At 37.0% G+C, this 17,958-nt stretch overlaps 1 protein-coding gene across 1 annotated transcript; it reads left to right on the top strand.

Moving 5' to 3' along the window:
- The first annotated feature begins 14,234 nt into the window (after window positions 1–14,234).
- pyya (peptide YYa) lies at window positions 14,235–17,541 on the top strand. The gene is made up of 4 exons (XM_051101138.1): window positions 14,235–14,392; window positions 15,097–15,284; window positions 16,626–16,706; window positions 17,208–17,541. The coding sequence occupies exons 2-4, from the start codon at window positions 15,097–15,099 to the stop codon at window positions 17,230–17,232; spliced, it is 294 nt and encodes a 97-aa protein (XP_050957095.1). The 5' UTR covers window positions 14,235–14,392; the 3' UTR covers window positions 17,233–17,541.
- The last annotated feature ends 417 nt before the right edge of the window (window positions 17,542–17,958 follow it).

Here is a 17,958-nt window from a genome sequence, read left to right as displayed (position 1 = left end):
ATCTTAATAAAGAAAAAAATGTCAAATTAATAAACAAACAAATCTTTTTTTTTTTTTTTTTAAGTTGATTTATGGAATTATTTGCATCCATTTTTATTCTTTTCTGTTATAAAATATTTGATAATTTGATAAATATTTTTGAACCATTAAATAAAAAATAAAAACAAATAAAAACAAAACAAATGGCATCTTGTTTAGTATTGTTGTTCAATATATGAACTACCACCAGTTTGGGATCTGTAGCTAGTACTGTATTTAAATCTGATCTGTATTTAAATGTATATGCTCTTCTTTTGAACTTTGGAAAAAATATTAAGCAGCTTTTGTGAGCATGAGGGACTTAATAAAAAATTATACAGACACCAAACTCTGACAGTAGTATGTAGCTAAGGCCAATGATTAGATTTAATTCATACCTATACGACTAATATGCAAACAATATGTGTTGTTTCATGATATGAAAATTTCTTTTGTCAAATGTCTTTAAAGTGTGGAATTTTCCTTTGGTTTTATATTTAATATTTTTAAAGACATTCTTTCATATGTGTGGCTTAAAGCAAAAATAAAAATTCTGCTCACCCTCATATCGTTCCAAATCTGTAAGACCTTTGTTTGTCTTTGGAACACAAATTAAGATATTTTTGATGAAATCCGAAAGCTTTTTTTTACCCTGCATAGACAGCAAGGGTCCAAAAAGTTAGGGTGACGTGGAGGAGAAAAATTGTTGAATAAAGTTTGTTTGCGCAACAAAAAGTATTCTCGTAGCTTCATAAAATTATGGTTGAACCACTGATGTCACATGGACTATTTTAACAATGTCTTTACTACCTTTCTGGGTCTTGAACTTGTCAGTTGCGTTGCTGTCTATGCAGGGTCAGAAAGCTCTTAGATTTCATCAAAAATATCTTAAATTGAGTTCTGAAGATGAACAAAGGTCTTTCAGGTTTGGAACGACATAATGATGAAGAATTAATGACAGAATATTTATTTTTGGGTGAACTATCCCTTCAATTGTCCAAATACTTTTAATGCTCACTATATATCTCCAGTGTGCCACAGTATTTGTTTTATCTGTGATGTGTTTTTCAGGCTTTTCCCCTGGAGCTATATTTAGATATTCTGGAACTCATTGACACACTTAAAATCTCAGTAGTGTTGTAGTGGCCAGTGAGTGAAGTGCTGAACTTGAGTTCATGGTTCAGTGCACCGTTTGCTGGGATGATTCTTCGAGGCTGGGGGATGCTTATGAACTCATGAGTGTGCTATTGAACAGGCCACAGGTGTTAAGGTTGCATGAGGTCTTCGGGGCTTCAGTTGGAGCTGTCAGTTTCGATCAAGTTCTCTAATCGAGATATAATGCTACAACCGCCACACCGGAGGGCTGAAATAAAAACTGACTTACCTCAGTTGTGGTCACCTCAACAGAGAGTTCAGAAGCCATCGGTGTCCTTACAACCTTCAGTTCACTGAGCTGCATTTGCTTTATAGTTATATGAATACCACAGTTTTGATTCTTGTGACTCGTTAGTCAGTGTTGCCAGTGTGGCTGCAAGTGCGTCAATACCAATACAATACTTTTGCAATACAATTTCCAACCTAACGCAATAAAGCAGGCCTTAGGAAAACTGTGCCACAAATCAAAACACATCATATGGACTTTTCCTGCTTTGTATCTACAGAGCCAGGTCCATATTATCATACAGTTTGAGTCACATAGGCTGCAGGTGAATGATGACGAATCACTGTTCATATGTAGTCGGTCAGTGTTATTGAGGTCCCACTTCCTCTTCATAACATGTTCTGCCCTCGGCGCTCTGAGTGACTGTTCACTCATCCTGCCATTGCTTAGATTTCACCATCGGTCTGCTGCCACGTAATTGTTCTCATAGAAACACACTTATGCCAGTTGCCTTTGGAGTAAACCATAAGCATTTAACAACAAAAACTCATTGTCGTCACCAGAGGAGTTTCGTCTTTCATCAGTATTAAAAAAAAGTGAGCCCATATTTTGAATATAAACGGATATAAAATATCTGCAGCATAGAGTTATTTACAAGCTGCACGTGCGATAAAGAGCGGCTTCATCATTGACAAACAATAGAAGACATTTGCATGTTTTGTTTCCATTAATGGTTTTGTAGGTAAATATCCACCTTCATCCATCGTTCTTTACATTTTTTTCTGTCTTATGAAATATCCCGTTACAGCACACGTACGTCACAGAGACGTCTATGTGACGTCTGCATTTACATCTGCAATACGTCTATAGGATGTTTCCTATCAGATGTCAAATAGATGTCTATTAGATGTCTTTAAGGTGTTTATGATTTAGAATGTATGTAAAACTGACATGTTACAGACGTCTGTCAGATGTTTGTACACAGCAGATGCTTTCCAGATCAAGTGATCTTTAACAGACATCTTGCAGTCCGAATTAATCAGTCTGAGGCCATGTGCACACTCATACGTTTTCGTTTGAAAACGTGTCTTTTTCTCTCCGTTTTGGCCTTCCGTCCACACTGAAACAGCGTTTTTGGTCAAGGAAATCAGAGCTTTTTGAAAACACTCTCCAAAGTGGATAAATTTGAAAACACAGTTTTCGCGTTGCAGTGTGGACTGTGAAAACGGAGGCTTTTGAAAACGATGACGCATGTTTAGTCATGTGACGCATATTGTACCAATTAGATATCCATGTTTATACCGGTACTTGTGGCTGTTCCATGCTATTCACTTTTTTACACTACTGCTAAAGATATATTTGTACACTCCTCATATTACAATCCTAAAAAGATGACATGAAATGTACTCACAGTTGCTATCCTGACTCCTGCAACTAAACGTGAAGGCAGCTGCTGTTTAGGTCTAACATGAGAGCGCGCAACATGGACGCGTTAGTGAATGATGAGATATTTCCGTAAATAAAATGATCCTGCCAAGAATTGCGTGAAAACGTATTATGTCTCTTCCGTCTGTATCATCTCAGTGGGTTTTTACGCATGCACAGTATGGCAAATTTAACATTTTCCTGCGTTTCAGTGTGGATGAGAAACTTTTGGAAAACGCTTGAAAGCGCTAGTGTGGACGGAGAGCGTTTTTAAAACGAAAACTCTGTTATCAAATGTATCCGGATTAATGTAGACGTAGCCTGAATTGCAAACAGTTTCAAAAACCTGTTTGACCGATTAGATCAAAAGTGTGCTTCATATGCAAACAGCTGATAAAAAAACCACTTATGACTTCATTGCTGAAGTATTATCAGAGAAAAGTATTTTCAGATCGGTATGCGTCAATGCTAATGACACATAAGGATTTCTCAGAAATATTTTACTGGGACACAGTAGTATTTCACTGTCTTCACATTTCCCTCCACTTGCTGCCACATGACAAATTTTATCAGAAGATTTCTCGCAAAGAATGAGAATAAGAGACTTCACAGATCCAAACTGGCTCCTATTATGACTAACACGAGTCAAAGAGCTGAATGAGGACTGGAACAGAAAGTAATGCAGGAAAAACAAACACTTCCATTTCCTGTAAAAGTGACACAGTTCACAAGCTATTTCAAGATATCGAAGGCCTTCGTATTTGCATTTTTTGTCTTAACCTCTTTTTGTACCGCCATTTCGACAGATTACATTAGAACTGATTCTTCTTTTCTTCAAACCAGATGTTTATGCAGTTTTTGTTCACCTGAGATCTTTGCAGGAAAGCCACAGTTGCCAAGACAGAAGGCTGCGTGACTGACAGTGTGCGTCTGCAGGGTGTGTTATGACGCAGAGCCTGCTAACCCCCTACACATGTTCTCCTACTCCCTCAACCGCAGGTGTGACGGCTCGATCCAGTACAGAAAAGGAGCCTTTTCCAAGTTCTTCTCCTTTTCCCCTTCAAAAAGGCTCAACTGTTATATATGAATCTTTTATTTTTTTGTAACATAAAATGCTGCTTCCATTTTCACTGTTTTAGCTGCTTGATTTTGAAAGATTCTTTATCATGTTAATGGAATAAGCATGTAGTATGGATTTTATGGACAATTTAAATCTTTTGCTTTTACTTTTTATCATACATTTTTGTAGTGATGCAATAGAAATGACATTTTTGGTACCCCAAAGAACCTGTTTAGTGAACAGTTCTCACAAGAACTATTTCATAAAGGATTAGTTCCCTCCTGAATTCAAATTTCCTGAGAATTTATTCACCCCCATGCCATCCAAGATGTTTATGTCTTTCTTTCTTCGGTTGAAAATAAATTAGGGTTTTTGAGGAAAGCATTCCAGGATTTTTCTCCCTATAGTGAACTTCGATGGGGATCAATGGGTTGAATGTCCGAATTAGAGTTTCAGTGTAGCTTCAAAGGGCTCCACACGAACCCAGCAGAGGAATAAGCGTCTTATCTAGCAAAACGATGCACGTTGCGATGCACGTCTACGCCTTTGCATTGTGTAACCACGTTGGAAAGGTCATGCATAGTTAGTTCTTCCTCTGTTTACTCTGGTTCTAAAATGTAGGGTAGGGTGAAAAACTCCATCTCATTTTCTCGTCCAACTTCAGAATTGTCTGACATCATTGTTTTACCTTTTTTTGTAAAGTGCATTTGAATTTCTCTGCATGTTTGCTTTGTAAACACTGGGTCAGTACTTTCGCCTACGTCATGTGTGTCCTTTCCAACATGATTACGTAATGCGTGATGCAAGACGAGCATTTTTGGTTAAAAAAGTATATAAATTTTTATTTTTCTTAGAAAATGATTGATCGTTTCACTAGATAAGACCCTTATTCCTCAGCTGGGATTGTGCAGAGCCCTTTGAAGTTGCACTGAAACTGCAATTTGGACCTTCAACCTATTGATCTCCATTGAAGTCCGCTATATAGAGAAAAAACCTGGAATGTTTTCCTCAAAAACCTTAATTTCTTTTCGACTGAAAAAAGAAAGACATGAACATACTGGATGACATGAGGGTGAGTAAATGATCAGGTATGTTTAATTCTGGAGTGAACTAATCCATTTAAAATAACCATTTTTTCCTAGGTGTAAAGAACACTTTAAAGGGATATTTCACCCCAAAATTAAAATTAGCCTATTATTTATTCACCATCCAGGCATCCTAGGTGTATATGACTTCCTTCTTTCAGACGAATTCAATTAGAGTTACATTAAAAATTATCCTAGCACTTCCAAGTTCTATAATGGCAATGGGCGGGTGCTTCTCTTCATCAGTCCAAAACAAGTCCAATAAAGTGCATCCTTTCTTAATAAACCTCACACGGCTCCGGGGGGTGAATAAAGGCCTCCTGTAGCGAATCGATGCATTTTTGTAAGAAGAATATCCACATTCAAAACGTAAGAATCACTTTAATCTAAGTGCGCAAAATGTTTTAAATGAAAGCCGTCCTGGTCGGATAAAATATGACATATGCATTGCTCAGACGTCACAAACACAACACCCCGTGGACATAGGTAAACACGAATTAGAAGTTCAAAATGAGGATTTGTAAAGAAAAATGTTGGAGGATTTCAGTATAAACCAAGAGGAGACTGGTTTCCCTTTGCTTAAGTAAGGAAACTTTGCTTCCTTTGCTCCTGTAAACAAACGCTGGTTTGTGTGAGACTCACCGGTGCATGTGTAACGCCAACGTTCTATGTAATCCACCTGGAGTGGCTTCTGTTTACAAAAGCTTTTGCAAGCTAGATTAACCCTTAAATGCATACCTCGGGTCTTTAGTGCCCCGGGATGTCATTTAATACCCTCTCCCTCCTTCCTTCATTTTTTTTACGTTTGACATCAGCTTTCTTAGTATTCCTCAATCTATTCATTATAAACAATAAAACATGAAAAAAATAATAAAATATAAAAGAATGTCTGTTTTCTGATTACTTTTTTGTAAAAAGTGTATAGGGTCGCTAGAGACCAAAGGTGTGTAATAGTGTAAGTATATTTTTCGTGTGCAAAAATATATGTAAATATCTGATGACTAAATACATGCAATTCACTTCTATTCCTCAAGGTGGCACTCTTTGATAGACAATAATGACGTGATGTTTCACTCGTAATTATCGCAGGCATAAAACCAGGGCCGGCCCTGGCCAATTTGCTGCCCTAGGCAAGATTTTACCTGGCGCCCCTTGCCTCATAGACCTTTCCGCCGATAATCATTGTGTTCAAACATGCACACAGAAACTGCATAGCTAGATATTTCAAAAGAGAGAAATTGAGGAGTATGTGTGACTACTGGGTGTTACATTTTCTTCTATTAAAAAAAGATGAGGATAGTGAAATGGTAACACTTACAATAAGGTATCATTTGTTAACATTAGTGAATGTTTTTACTAACTTGAACGAACAATAAACAATACAGTTGTAACAGTATAATTTTTGTTAATGTTCATTATGGAAAATTAACCTTATTTTAAATTGTTTCCTGGGAAGCTATAAAAATATAGGTGCAATATAGTCACATTATAAACTAAACACAAACAGCAAGAATTCATTACATCACATTACCTCTGTCTTTGGCCTGTTTTTCTTTTTCTCTTCTTTTTTTCTTCCCTGGGCACCAGAGGGATTCAGTCTTTTTGACATAGTGGTGATTTATTAGTAAACATCTATCACTATCTATCAGGTAACATCTATTAGGTAACTGATGTATAAGGAAGTGCGGCTGTGCGGGGAAAGATTGATCATGCTTCAAACCGGGGTGAGTCTGGAGAGTAATAGTTATGTTTTTGTGGGACGATCTCTTTTTTGTAATATTTTAAATTCATAGTATTAACGTAGTATTGGTAATAAAAAATAAATAAATAAATAAAAATAAACTTCACGCATTTTGGCGCCCCTAGGGATCGGCAGCATTTGCCTATTCCGCCTATGCCACTGGACGGTGTTGTGCCCAGTTTTAACCCCACCAAATTATTACCCCCTCTCGTTGAAATTGCTACCTGATTTGCCTAATCCTAACCCCACCCCTAATCCTAACTCCTCCCCCACATCTAACCCTAAACCTACCAATACTAGTGGGGCAGTAATCTGGCGGGGGGGGTCGGAATTTGGCATAACACCGGCCCTGCATAAAACAAAAGAATATCATCAGCAAAAATTTAATTGGTTTGGCTTTACTGCAGAGCAATTACTGTATGCAACAAAATAAAATATAAATGTCACTGTTATTTGATGGTGGGTGTGGTGAATAAGCTGCCAGCGATCAAACTACTGATTATGAAGTCAGTGAAAACGATAGTATATTGATATTTTTCTTACAAAAATGCATCGATTTGTTACAATAGGCCTTTATTGACCCCTTGGAGCCACACCACTGCCATGATAGAGCTTGGAAGTGCCAGGATAAATTTTAATATAACTCTTATTGGCTTCCAAATGAAGCACAGTTTTTATGGTAGAAGAGCTGCCGAAAGAAGCTTTTCTGTTTTATGAGATCGTCATCAACTAATTGGCATTAATTAATGCAGCTTGTGATTTTTCATTCATGCATCTTTGATAACCATGTATAAAACGTGTTCTGGAAACACAAAAGGTTGAATAATGAAGTGAATAAATTGTATTGTGCTATCAATAAATTATTTGGTTGAATAAAATACTCAGACCTTCATATCGTTTTTAATCACTTACTGACTATAATGAATATGCCATCCAGATCTGACATACAGTATGTACTGTATAACTAATTCAGAGCCAGATGGGATATGTGACCTCCTGGCATCGCATTACAATAGGCCTTTATTCACCCCCCGGAGCCACACCATTGCCATGATAGAGCTTGGAAGTGCCAGGATAATTTTTAATATAACTCCGATTGGCTTCGTCTGGAAGAAAGAAGTCATATACACCCAGGATGCCTGGAGGGTGAGTAAATAATGGGCAAATTTTTATTTTTGGGTGAGCTATCCCTTTAATAATCTAGAGAACCGTTTTCCACTATAAAGAATCTTTTGTGATTAAAAGGTTCCATGGATGTTAAAGATTCCTCATCGATTCTATGAAGAACCTTTATTTTTAAGAGTGAATAGATGTAAAGGTTCTTTATGGATACACTGATGCTAAAAACGAGCCTTTTTGAGTGCATGACCAGTTTAGGTGTTTGAATCCTACCGACAATTCCTCAGTAAATCAAAAGGACATTTGGGATTTGTGTAGATGGCAAGTAGGCACTTTGTCATAGTTTTTGTTGCGCTAATAAAAGGCTAGTCGATTATGTGACACAAACCTGAGAGGCGGACAGTGAAATAAACAGTCAGCATTCCAACAGGCATAGATTGAGTCACCGTAGCCCTTTCTGTAACACTTTTGACAGTTTAACATACAATGATATTTGTACGTGGCATTCAGTTCAGGCACTGATTGCTTTTGGATCATAAACTGACGAGTCTCTTCAAGGAGGAAAGTCACGCTTTTTGAAGTTGTAATGATCTGTGTTAATGCTCAGGAGGTTGTATAAGCCACAGCTTGATGCTAAACCCAGATGATACAGTAATACATGGGATGTCACGGTGCCCTGTTTTGTTGTATTTGGCAAATAAGCGTGCTGAAGACAGGATTTATTTAACAATATATAGTCATATCTGTCATTTATGAGTCATGTGCTATTGTCAAACATGCAAATCTGTAATGCGGTATATTACTAATGCTGTTATGTTTCCTCCTCCTTTAATGCTGTTAGAATATTTCCAATGTCATACAATGGAAAACACATCATACATCAAGTGTAGAGTTATTTTTCTTTTTGACGGATGAGCCGTGGGTTTATCTAAGTCTGTCTCTCAGTTGGTTAGCTTAACCTTATATTATCATGCCAAAGGAATTTATGACATGCTTGTGTGTGTATCTTTCCACATAGACTTTTCCAAGAATTTTCCAAAATGTTACTCAGTTCTTTTCAAAGCCACTCACATTGTAAAAAATGGAGCTCTTAAGAAATGCAAATGTAAATCTATAACCTAATGTATCTGGTTTGATTTAGTGATGTTAACGTGACTTATTTAAATAAAATAAATAAATAAATAAAATAAATTAATTGAGATGTTACCAAATGAAGCACAGTTTTTTGTGGTAGAAGAGCTGCCAAAAGAAGCTTTTCTGTTTTATGAGATCGTCATCAACCTCAATCAGGAGAAACACTGGTTTTATTGTAGTAATTGGCATTAATTAATTCAGCTTGTGATTTTTCATTCATGCATCTTTCATAGCCACGTATAAAACGTGTTTAGAAAAATCTACTTCTGGAAACAAAAAAGGTTGAATAATGAAGTGAATAAATTGTATTGCGCTATCAATAAAATATTTGGTTGAATAAAATACTCAAACCTTCATATCGTTTTTAATCACTTACTGACTATAATGAATATGCCATCCAGATTTGACATACAGTATGTACTGTATAACTAATTCAGAGCCAGATGGGATATGTGACCTCCTGGCATCGCAACATGTGAATGCTACTAAATACAATTTGTACCTGGATGTTTCAGTCAGATTGTTTGATATTGCAGGTTTGGCAGTATCTTTTGATTAACAGCTACAAGGTTTAAAATGTTGAAGGATGACATTTTTCTCCTCACAAGGCAAGAAATAGGTTAGCAATTCGTTTGTCACTTTCACTTGCAAATGTAATAATGTCACTTACATTCATTAAATGTGTGTGACATTTTTAAATGTTAGACTGTTAAGATACTAATTCTGAATTTTAAAGGTAATGCAGGGACATATGACCACACTTGTTAATTATACTATCTCTAAAAACGTATAAAGTTATTTATTGAACATATATATTCAGTTGAAGTCAAAAGTTTACATACACCTTGCAGAATCTGCAAAATGTTAATTATTTTACCAAATGCATGTTATTTTATATTTAGTACTGATCTGAATAAGATGCTTCACATAAAGACATTAAGATATAGTCCACAAGAGAAAATAATAGCTGAATTTATTTTAAAAAAATGACCCTGTTCAAAAGTTTACACCCCCCGATTAGTGATAGTTGTTCATGAGTCCCTTGTTTGTCCTGACCAGTTAAACTGTCCGCTGTTCTTTAGAAAAATCCTTCAGGTCCCATAAATTCTTTGGTTTTTCAGCATTTTTTGTATTTAAAGCCTTTCCAACATTGACTGTATGATTTTGAGATCCATCTTTTCACACTGAGGACAACCGAGGAACCCACATGCCACTATTACAGAAGGTTCAAACACTCACTGATGCTCCAGAAGGAAACACAATGCATTAAGAGCCGAGAGTGAAAACTTTTGAACAGAATGAAGGTGTGTACATTTTTCTTATTTTGCCTAAGTAGCATATTTTTTTTTCATTTAGTACTGTCCTTCAGAAGCTACAGAAGATACTTACATGTTTCCCAGAAGACAAAATAAGTTAACTTTACCCTGATCTTCACATTCAAAAAGTTTTCCTCTTCCGGCTCTTAATGCATCGTGTTAAGAATCAAGTGTATGTAAACTTTTGAACGTGGTCATTTTTATGAATTCAATTATTATTTTCTCTTGTGGAATATATGTAAATGTCTTTAATGTGAAATATCTTATTCAGGTCAGTACTGAATAAAAAATAACATGCATTTTGTATGATCCTTCTTGTTTTAGTAAAATAATTAACATTTTGCAGATTTTGCAAGGTGTATGTAAACTTTTGACTTCAACTGTACATACAGAGTGGGACTGTCGCAAACGTGCGTCGAAGACTGATACAGAGCAGAAGCAATTGTTAAATAAATTCATTATTTTGTTTTCTTTGCGCACAAAAAATATTCTTGTAGCTTCATAACATTAACGTTAATTCACTGATGTCACATGGACTGCTTTATCAATGTCCTTACTACCTTTCTGGGCCTTGAACATGTCAGATGCGTTGCTGTCTGTGCAAGGTCAGAAAGCTCTTGGATTTCATCAAATACATCTTAATTGTGTTCCAAAGATGAAAAAAGGTCTTACAGGTTTGGAATGACATTAGGGTGAATAATTAAGTACAGAATGTTCTTTCTTAGGACAACTATCCCTTTGAGACTATACAGAAACAAACACATTTGTATCTAAACAAGAACTTGTCCTCATGACACACAACCTTTGCTATTCAGTGTAGACTCAGGCTTTTGTGTGGGTGACTCCTCTTGAGTCAGTGTGAGTTTCGGGGGGGTCTCGGAGTTGGTGCATCAGTTCGAGTGACTAGATCGCACCTCGAGGGGGCTGAACAAGCCTTCAACCCGCGATTGATGTGGAGCTTATGAACAGCATCACCTAGCTGAGGAAGAGCAGTTAGCATGAGCAAGACCCATTGACGTCTCCTGCGCCGTGATAGGACGACTCGGATGCTTAGGGGTGGGGGCCTCCCTGTGAGGGCTCGTGTACAAGAGAGCAGCCCACGTCAGCCGCCCCAAGACTAAATCCAGTATCATGACGTAGCGCACATGAGCCAACGACAACTTGAAAGGACTGAAAGAAGTCATCACTCCCTGTTGTGACAATGAGTCAGATATTAGTTGACCTTTTTAATACTTTTGGACAATAAAGATAATGACACATGTAGAGCTGAACTATTTGGATGATGGTATTAGTTTTATTGCATATGAATATGCAATGAAACAAATTTGTTTTATTACAGTCTGACGTTGCACAGGCTGTTTCACATGCACATTTTACGTTTCACAGCTGACTGTTGTATGGAGCACTACTAAAATATATTCACCATCGCCAACTATTAAACTTTACTATCTTACTGTCTAACTATTTCTGTTTAAAGCAAGAATGCACTCAGTGCACTTAAAATTGGCTATTAGTTTTATAATTACATCAATTACTTAGAAGATAGAGCAAGAAACAAGCTCTTTTAGTTAATCAGAAATAATCATAATAAATTGGCTAAAAAGTATAATACCTAAGATTGTTACTGATTACAATTTACAATTTATAATCAGTAATATCCACAACCTTATGATTTAAGTCATTAATTGCTGTTGTTCCGCATCTCTTAGAGTCATTCGAGTTTTATTTTGTTAATCATTCTTTTGTTTTTCTTTTGTTCAGATAATGTGACTAAACCACTCAGACAGAATGATTGAAGCATCAAGTGAAGACATAAGTGAATTATCACAAAGATCTCCGTGGGAGTGTTAACTATACATGCAACATAATCAGTCTGTTGGGAACAAGTTTTATTACTTAAGCCTCAAGGGATCCTGCAAACGCACAGAAATCAGATGCATTATTACAGACCCAGGAGCCACAGATACTCTAAAATGACAGATTCTTCATTTCCTGTTCCAAACGCTATGGACACGGATACATACTTACCTTTATCTGCGTGGAATTTAAGACACAGCTAGACGCAAATGTGACGCAAGTGACACCTGTGCAAAATCAGCATGCTTTACTGCACGCTCAAATTTCATTTACATATTTCAAAGTCAGCTTTCATTTATCTAGGCTTCCAGACACTACAAAGAATATTGTATCTTGTTTAACTTTATGACTAAATGTAGTTTTGGAGTGAGTATTACAAAATAGGCCCATACTGACTTATATAATATAAATATGCATAAATAGCGTAACTTTTTTCATTCAAATACTTATTTACCTTATGTAGCCCCACCCCTTTTTAGCGCTGCGTATGTTGTCTTCTGTCTTCCGGTTGTGATCTGACGGCTTTATGAATGAACTGCTCGTTTTAAAAACTTCCTGGTCTACTAACATTTGATAAGATATTTGCTTTAAACATTATAATGCTCACGATTACTTTCGTTAACTGTACAATACATAAATCCACTTTACCAGCTAAATTCTTAGACAATGATGTCATAGATATTTACAGAGCTACCGCACAAACGGAAGTTCAAAGACAATATTCTAAAGATGGTGACACCCTTGTTTCTCTGGACAATAAGGTCCATATTTCAACAGGATTTTCAAACGTTTGTGTAATGATAATAGATTAGAAGTTAGTCAGAGCGCGTACTTCCACTTACCGTCGAACAGACGCAAACTTCTAGAAGTCGCCTTCCTCAGAGGTGGTAACCATAGTAACAGCGTGACGATCGAAAGCTTTCTGTTGCGATCAGTTTATGTTTATACATGATAGATAGCCTTTCTTAACAAGTAATCTACTACTGTCAATATGTGTCACTGTTTGTATATACCTTTTTCTTCAACGCAGAAGTAACCCTATGGGTGAGACTTCCGGTTCATTGGTCCCTACAGGAAAATAAGGAGAAGAATAACAACGTGCAGTAAACAGTAAAACCCGTTTGCACTACAAACCAGTTCATAATTAAGATAATACAGTAAAACATGTAAGACACCAATATCAAGCAGAAAAACGAGCTGTTTTGTACAGCTAAAAATAGCTTGATGCAGATGTGACCGGAAGCCTGACCCATAAAAGTTACAAATGGCTACACCCACTTTTACGGAAAAAAACTTTAATGTTTTGTTTTACAAGTCATAATATTTGATGTTTAGCTAATATTACGAAAATAGCATTACAAGTAATGTTGCATGAGATGAGCTTTTAGATCGGCATTCGGATATTAGATCTTGCATCGGATATTGCTTTTACTTACATTAAAAATTTAGCAGACTTGTAAAATTGCTTTAAAAAAATAGACGATAGTCTCAAAAACATCGTTGTATAATGTAATAATTATGAAACAGGTTTAACATCTTGGAATTTCAGGGAGAGAGAGAGAGAGTTTATCCTTGAAGATAAACAGAGTTGTTATCCTGATAAAGGGTCAAGTAGCTTTAAGATGAGATGCAAGAACTACATTTGATTGCTCGATTAGTCGTGTCTGAGTTTTGATTAGACGCTGCAATCAAGGTAATCTGGCATGGAGCGTCATCTACTGTTTTGTTGTATACTGAAGGCCACTCGAACTTAATTCCTGTCATCAAAAACTTCGTACTGACGTAAGACACTCTGAACTTGAAGAAAATTCTACTTGACAGGCACTATCTGTTCATAAAGAATGGGGTATTATAATAAGCAACTTGCATGAAAAAAATCATATGTATAAAATGCTATTAATTTTAAATTACGTCTCAGATTCAGCTAATTGATCTGCAGCTGAACATTAGTAATGGTCCTAATGAAAGTGTCTCGTGAGTTGTATTACGAATGTGTTTATGATTGACGTTGGATGTGGTGCTGGGGGCAGAGCTCCTGTCATTTCCACCGCCCGTTTCGTGTTTACGCAAGGCGCAGCACCGTATATAAAGCGCTTGAGGTGCGGGCAGGATAGAACAGATCCGTGAGTGGACAACTTCTTATTTCTGAAAGACCTCGCAAAGACTCAGGAGACGCAAGAAAAGAACATTGGAACAAGAAACTTCAAGGCTCCAGTCTAGAGAAATAACCGTACCTGAAGTCTTTGGCTGCTAAAAGTAAGTTTCTCTTGGGTTTATCATTCTGCATGTGGAGGTGCCGAATCAAAGCTTGCGTTTAACATGTGAAAAACGCTAAATTTGGGTTTAAATGGAAAATCTGGGCATTATTGTTTTTATTACTGTTAAATACTTTTGAGCATTTTATGTCGGACGCAAAAGATGTTTGTAGTGTTCCATTTCTATTAGTACGAGCACATTCAGCACCATGGACAGCAATCACTAACTGACGCTCAACAATTAACTAAGTTCATACTACTTTTAATTAGCTGCTAAAATATTCGATGGTTTAGATTAACATGAAACAATTATTCACAATTCTGTTTTTATCATATGCTTTTAAACATGCACACATTAAAGTGATTCGTTTACTAATGTAGTTCAATGTAGTTTTTAACTTTTGATTGATTTTAATAATAGTTCTGACAAATGATTCCGAATTTCAAAGATTCTTTTTTCATTAGTGTTTAAAAATGAAGTTTTTGCCGACGTGTTGACTGCAATGTGCACAGCTGCTAACTCGCAAAACTACTACAAAAGTGTATTTTACGCAACTACTATACTTTTTCACCTGTTGTGGCTCTCGCACTTTCCCGATCTATTCAGACGTCTTCTAAAACGCAGCTTCTTTAAAAAATAACCACAATAAGTCTACATGTACATTTGTTATGCGGAAGGAAAAAACGCTTAGTTATATTTTTCAGATGGCTGTCATGCTGAAACCCTGGACCGTCATCGCTACTCTCCTCTTCTGCGTGCTCCTGTGTCTCGGGACATTTGTTGACGCCTATCCGCCGAAACCAGAGAATCCCGGAGATGACGCTCCTCCGGAGGAACTCGCCAAATACTATACCGCGCTGAGACACTACATCAACCTCATCACGAGACAACGGTGAGAAAGACACGCTGTGTGTATCGGACAAATGCACCTGTAACTATGCATGATTGCTTAAAATATATGTCCCATCACCCCACCCTTCGGAGATCGACCAGGAGACCGTGATAAAAATGATTTCCCGTTGGTGTCGTTGCACCACCTCCCATTATTATGTCAGGAAAAATGACGAAGTTCTGCAGCAGGATTGTGAAATTGCATTAAGATCCACTTTTCAGTGGCCAAAGGCTCTTCGTATAACAAATCTGAGTGATAAAACCCAAACAGATGCACCTCAGAGATTGAATAGGTTACTCATCTGTCATAGATTGATGTTTCTCTCAGCCCTACTCTATAGGACTACATTTATTTACATATTTATAGTCTTCTAACAGGCCTTTGACATTTAGGACTCAGACACTGAGTGACACATTCCAAAAAAAAACATTACGGTAAATCACATTTCTCCTTACAATATACTTTAATTCCAGTTTATTCCAAGAGAGGACCTATAGTCCACCAAAGATCCTCAAGTCTTGCCTGTAAGAGGTCCGTCCAAATGTAAATCTGTGATGAATTTCTGAGATAAAACCAACTGACGTGATGGTTCGAGCCGCTAAACCATGTGTACGTCACAGTCGTGACTGGATTAAATGAATGTTGGTCTCTTCACAAAATATTGCTGACGTCCATAATGGGGAGCAGGTGAGATTCCGTAGAGCTCATGTTTCAGAAATAGCTGTAACGTAAGTTTGGTCTCAGACTCATTGATGTCGCTCGTAGGCATCTATCGAGGAGGAATCTGAGCATGAAATTGCTTTGTTTATTCGAGTGCCAAACCGCTGCCCTTCAGCTTGTTTTCAGCATAGGCCTATTCATCTTGAAGATGCAGTTCTGAGAGAAAAGAACTAGTCAAGTGTTATTGTCTCAGCTCCATAATAAAACTTTTTTTTTTTTTTTTCTCAAATTCCACAAAATGTTCTCTGGAACTGACAGTCATGTTTTGTCTGAAGATATAGAGGCTTTGTACCTTTTATCTGTGTGATCAATGTCAGAGTCTTCTCGCTGACGTGTCTCAAGCACATTCAGCTGTCAAGCGGTCAAAAAAACATTAAACTGCTAAATTAGATTCGTAACGTCTGGGGTGAAAAGACAGTTTGTATTTGTATCAGTGATTGGTGTCTGACAGATAAAGTGGGCTGACTAGTTCTTTTCACTTCCCGACACTTTCGCGCACCACAATGAGCTCACTGTGTGAGCAATTTGAGATCATTATTTCAGTACCGAAATGTTCCCAGCTAAGCTACACGGCTGGAATGAAGTAATGAGGGAATAAATTGTCATATTTCTTGCGTTCAGGTATGGGAAAAGATCCACTTCGGAGGATGTGATGGCTGAGTTGCTGTTCGGAGATGACACAGAGCACAAACAGAGATCAAGGTGAGAGTCTTTTATTTTTTTTAGATCTAACTATAATTTTAATGTTAAATGTTAAATAGATGGACAAGAGTAAGTATCCTGATTTAAATGCTATTCTAAGGGTATTTGGGGTACATGCGGTTTTCTAAATCCTCGAGGAACACGCTCATGAAGGGTGATGGGTTGTGTGTTAATAGGAAGGAGGAACAACTCATGAATTTTTCACACCTGTTGAGGAATCAGGGGACAGATGGGATCCCTGGCTTCTTTTCTCTCTGTCCGTCAGGAAGGGAGTGGGTTAGGGAACATGACGCACACTGAATATTTGAAAGGCCTTGACATTTAACAGCCCTAATTAGGCCTCAAAAAGGAAGAAATCGCACTGTGCTTACTAATTGAAAACTGTAAATCACTGACAGAAACTGTAGCACTAATTGAAATGATTGAAGGTGAAAGTATCGTACTGAACAAGGGGACAAATAGCAATGTTGATCGCTTATTAATCACAATGATCTCTTTCAGATATGATGACTCTTATATGTGGTGAAGTTCAGAGACCCTCGTGTCGCCTGTCCTGAGCTAAGCCCACCTGTGCCTCCCACAGAAAACCTCCAGACAACTAAATGAGAACCAGTCGCCATCAGACAACCTCATCCACCTCTTTGTTAAATACATCCTCTCTTTTCCGTTCATGTGCACAGAGCAAATCTCATTAACTGTACATAATATATTATAATAGGAACTGTCAATGAAAATGTATATGTGTATACTTCATTGTGTCATACAGAAATGATGAGGTTTTTGTTTGTACCATGTAAATTATTCTATGTGATTAAAGGTTTATTGGATGAATCTGGCTATTCTTGCTCTGGTGGTTTTTAAACAAGCTCTATATGCCATAAAAACTAGTTTGATCGATCGTAGAACACCTTTAATACTTCATTGTTTTCTTAATGACCAGCAGGTGTCTCTCCTGTAATATAAAACGAGCTTTGCTAGATCCCTCACGTCAATAGCGTAACATGAACTTAATACTTTAATGTATTAATTTCTTTGACCACAAGTCAGAGTTAACGTCTCATTCTACAGAAACACCAAAATTTATATAGGCCTATATAACAGTACCACATGGTCACTATATTGTTAGCTAATGTTTATTTAACGCTGTAAGGGTCTCTATATATTTATATAACACGTTAAACACGTTAGTAAATGAACTTACGTTGTTGAACCTGCTACTGCGTGTTACTGAACTGATTGGCACTGTTATGTA

Source organism: Labeo rohita, chromosome 3, assembly GCF_022985175.1.
Source record: "Labeo rohita strain BAU-BD-2019 chromosome 3, IGBB_LRoh.1.0, whole genome shotgun sequence".
NCBI classification, from domain to species: Eukaryota; Metazoa; Chordata; class Actinopteri; order Cypriniformes; family Cyprinidae; genus Labeo; species Labeo rohita.
The sequence above is the reverse complement of the archived record's forward strand: the minus strand, read 5'-3'. Positions and strand labels throughout refer to the sequence as shown.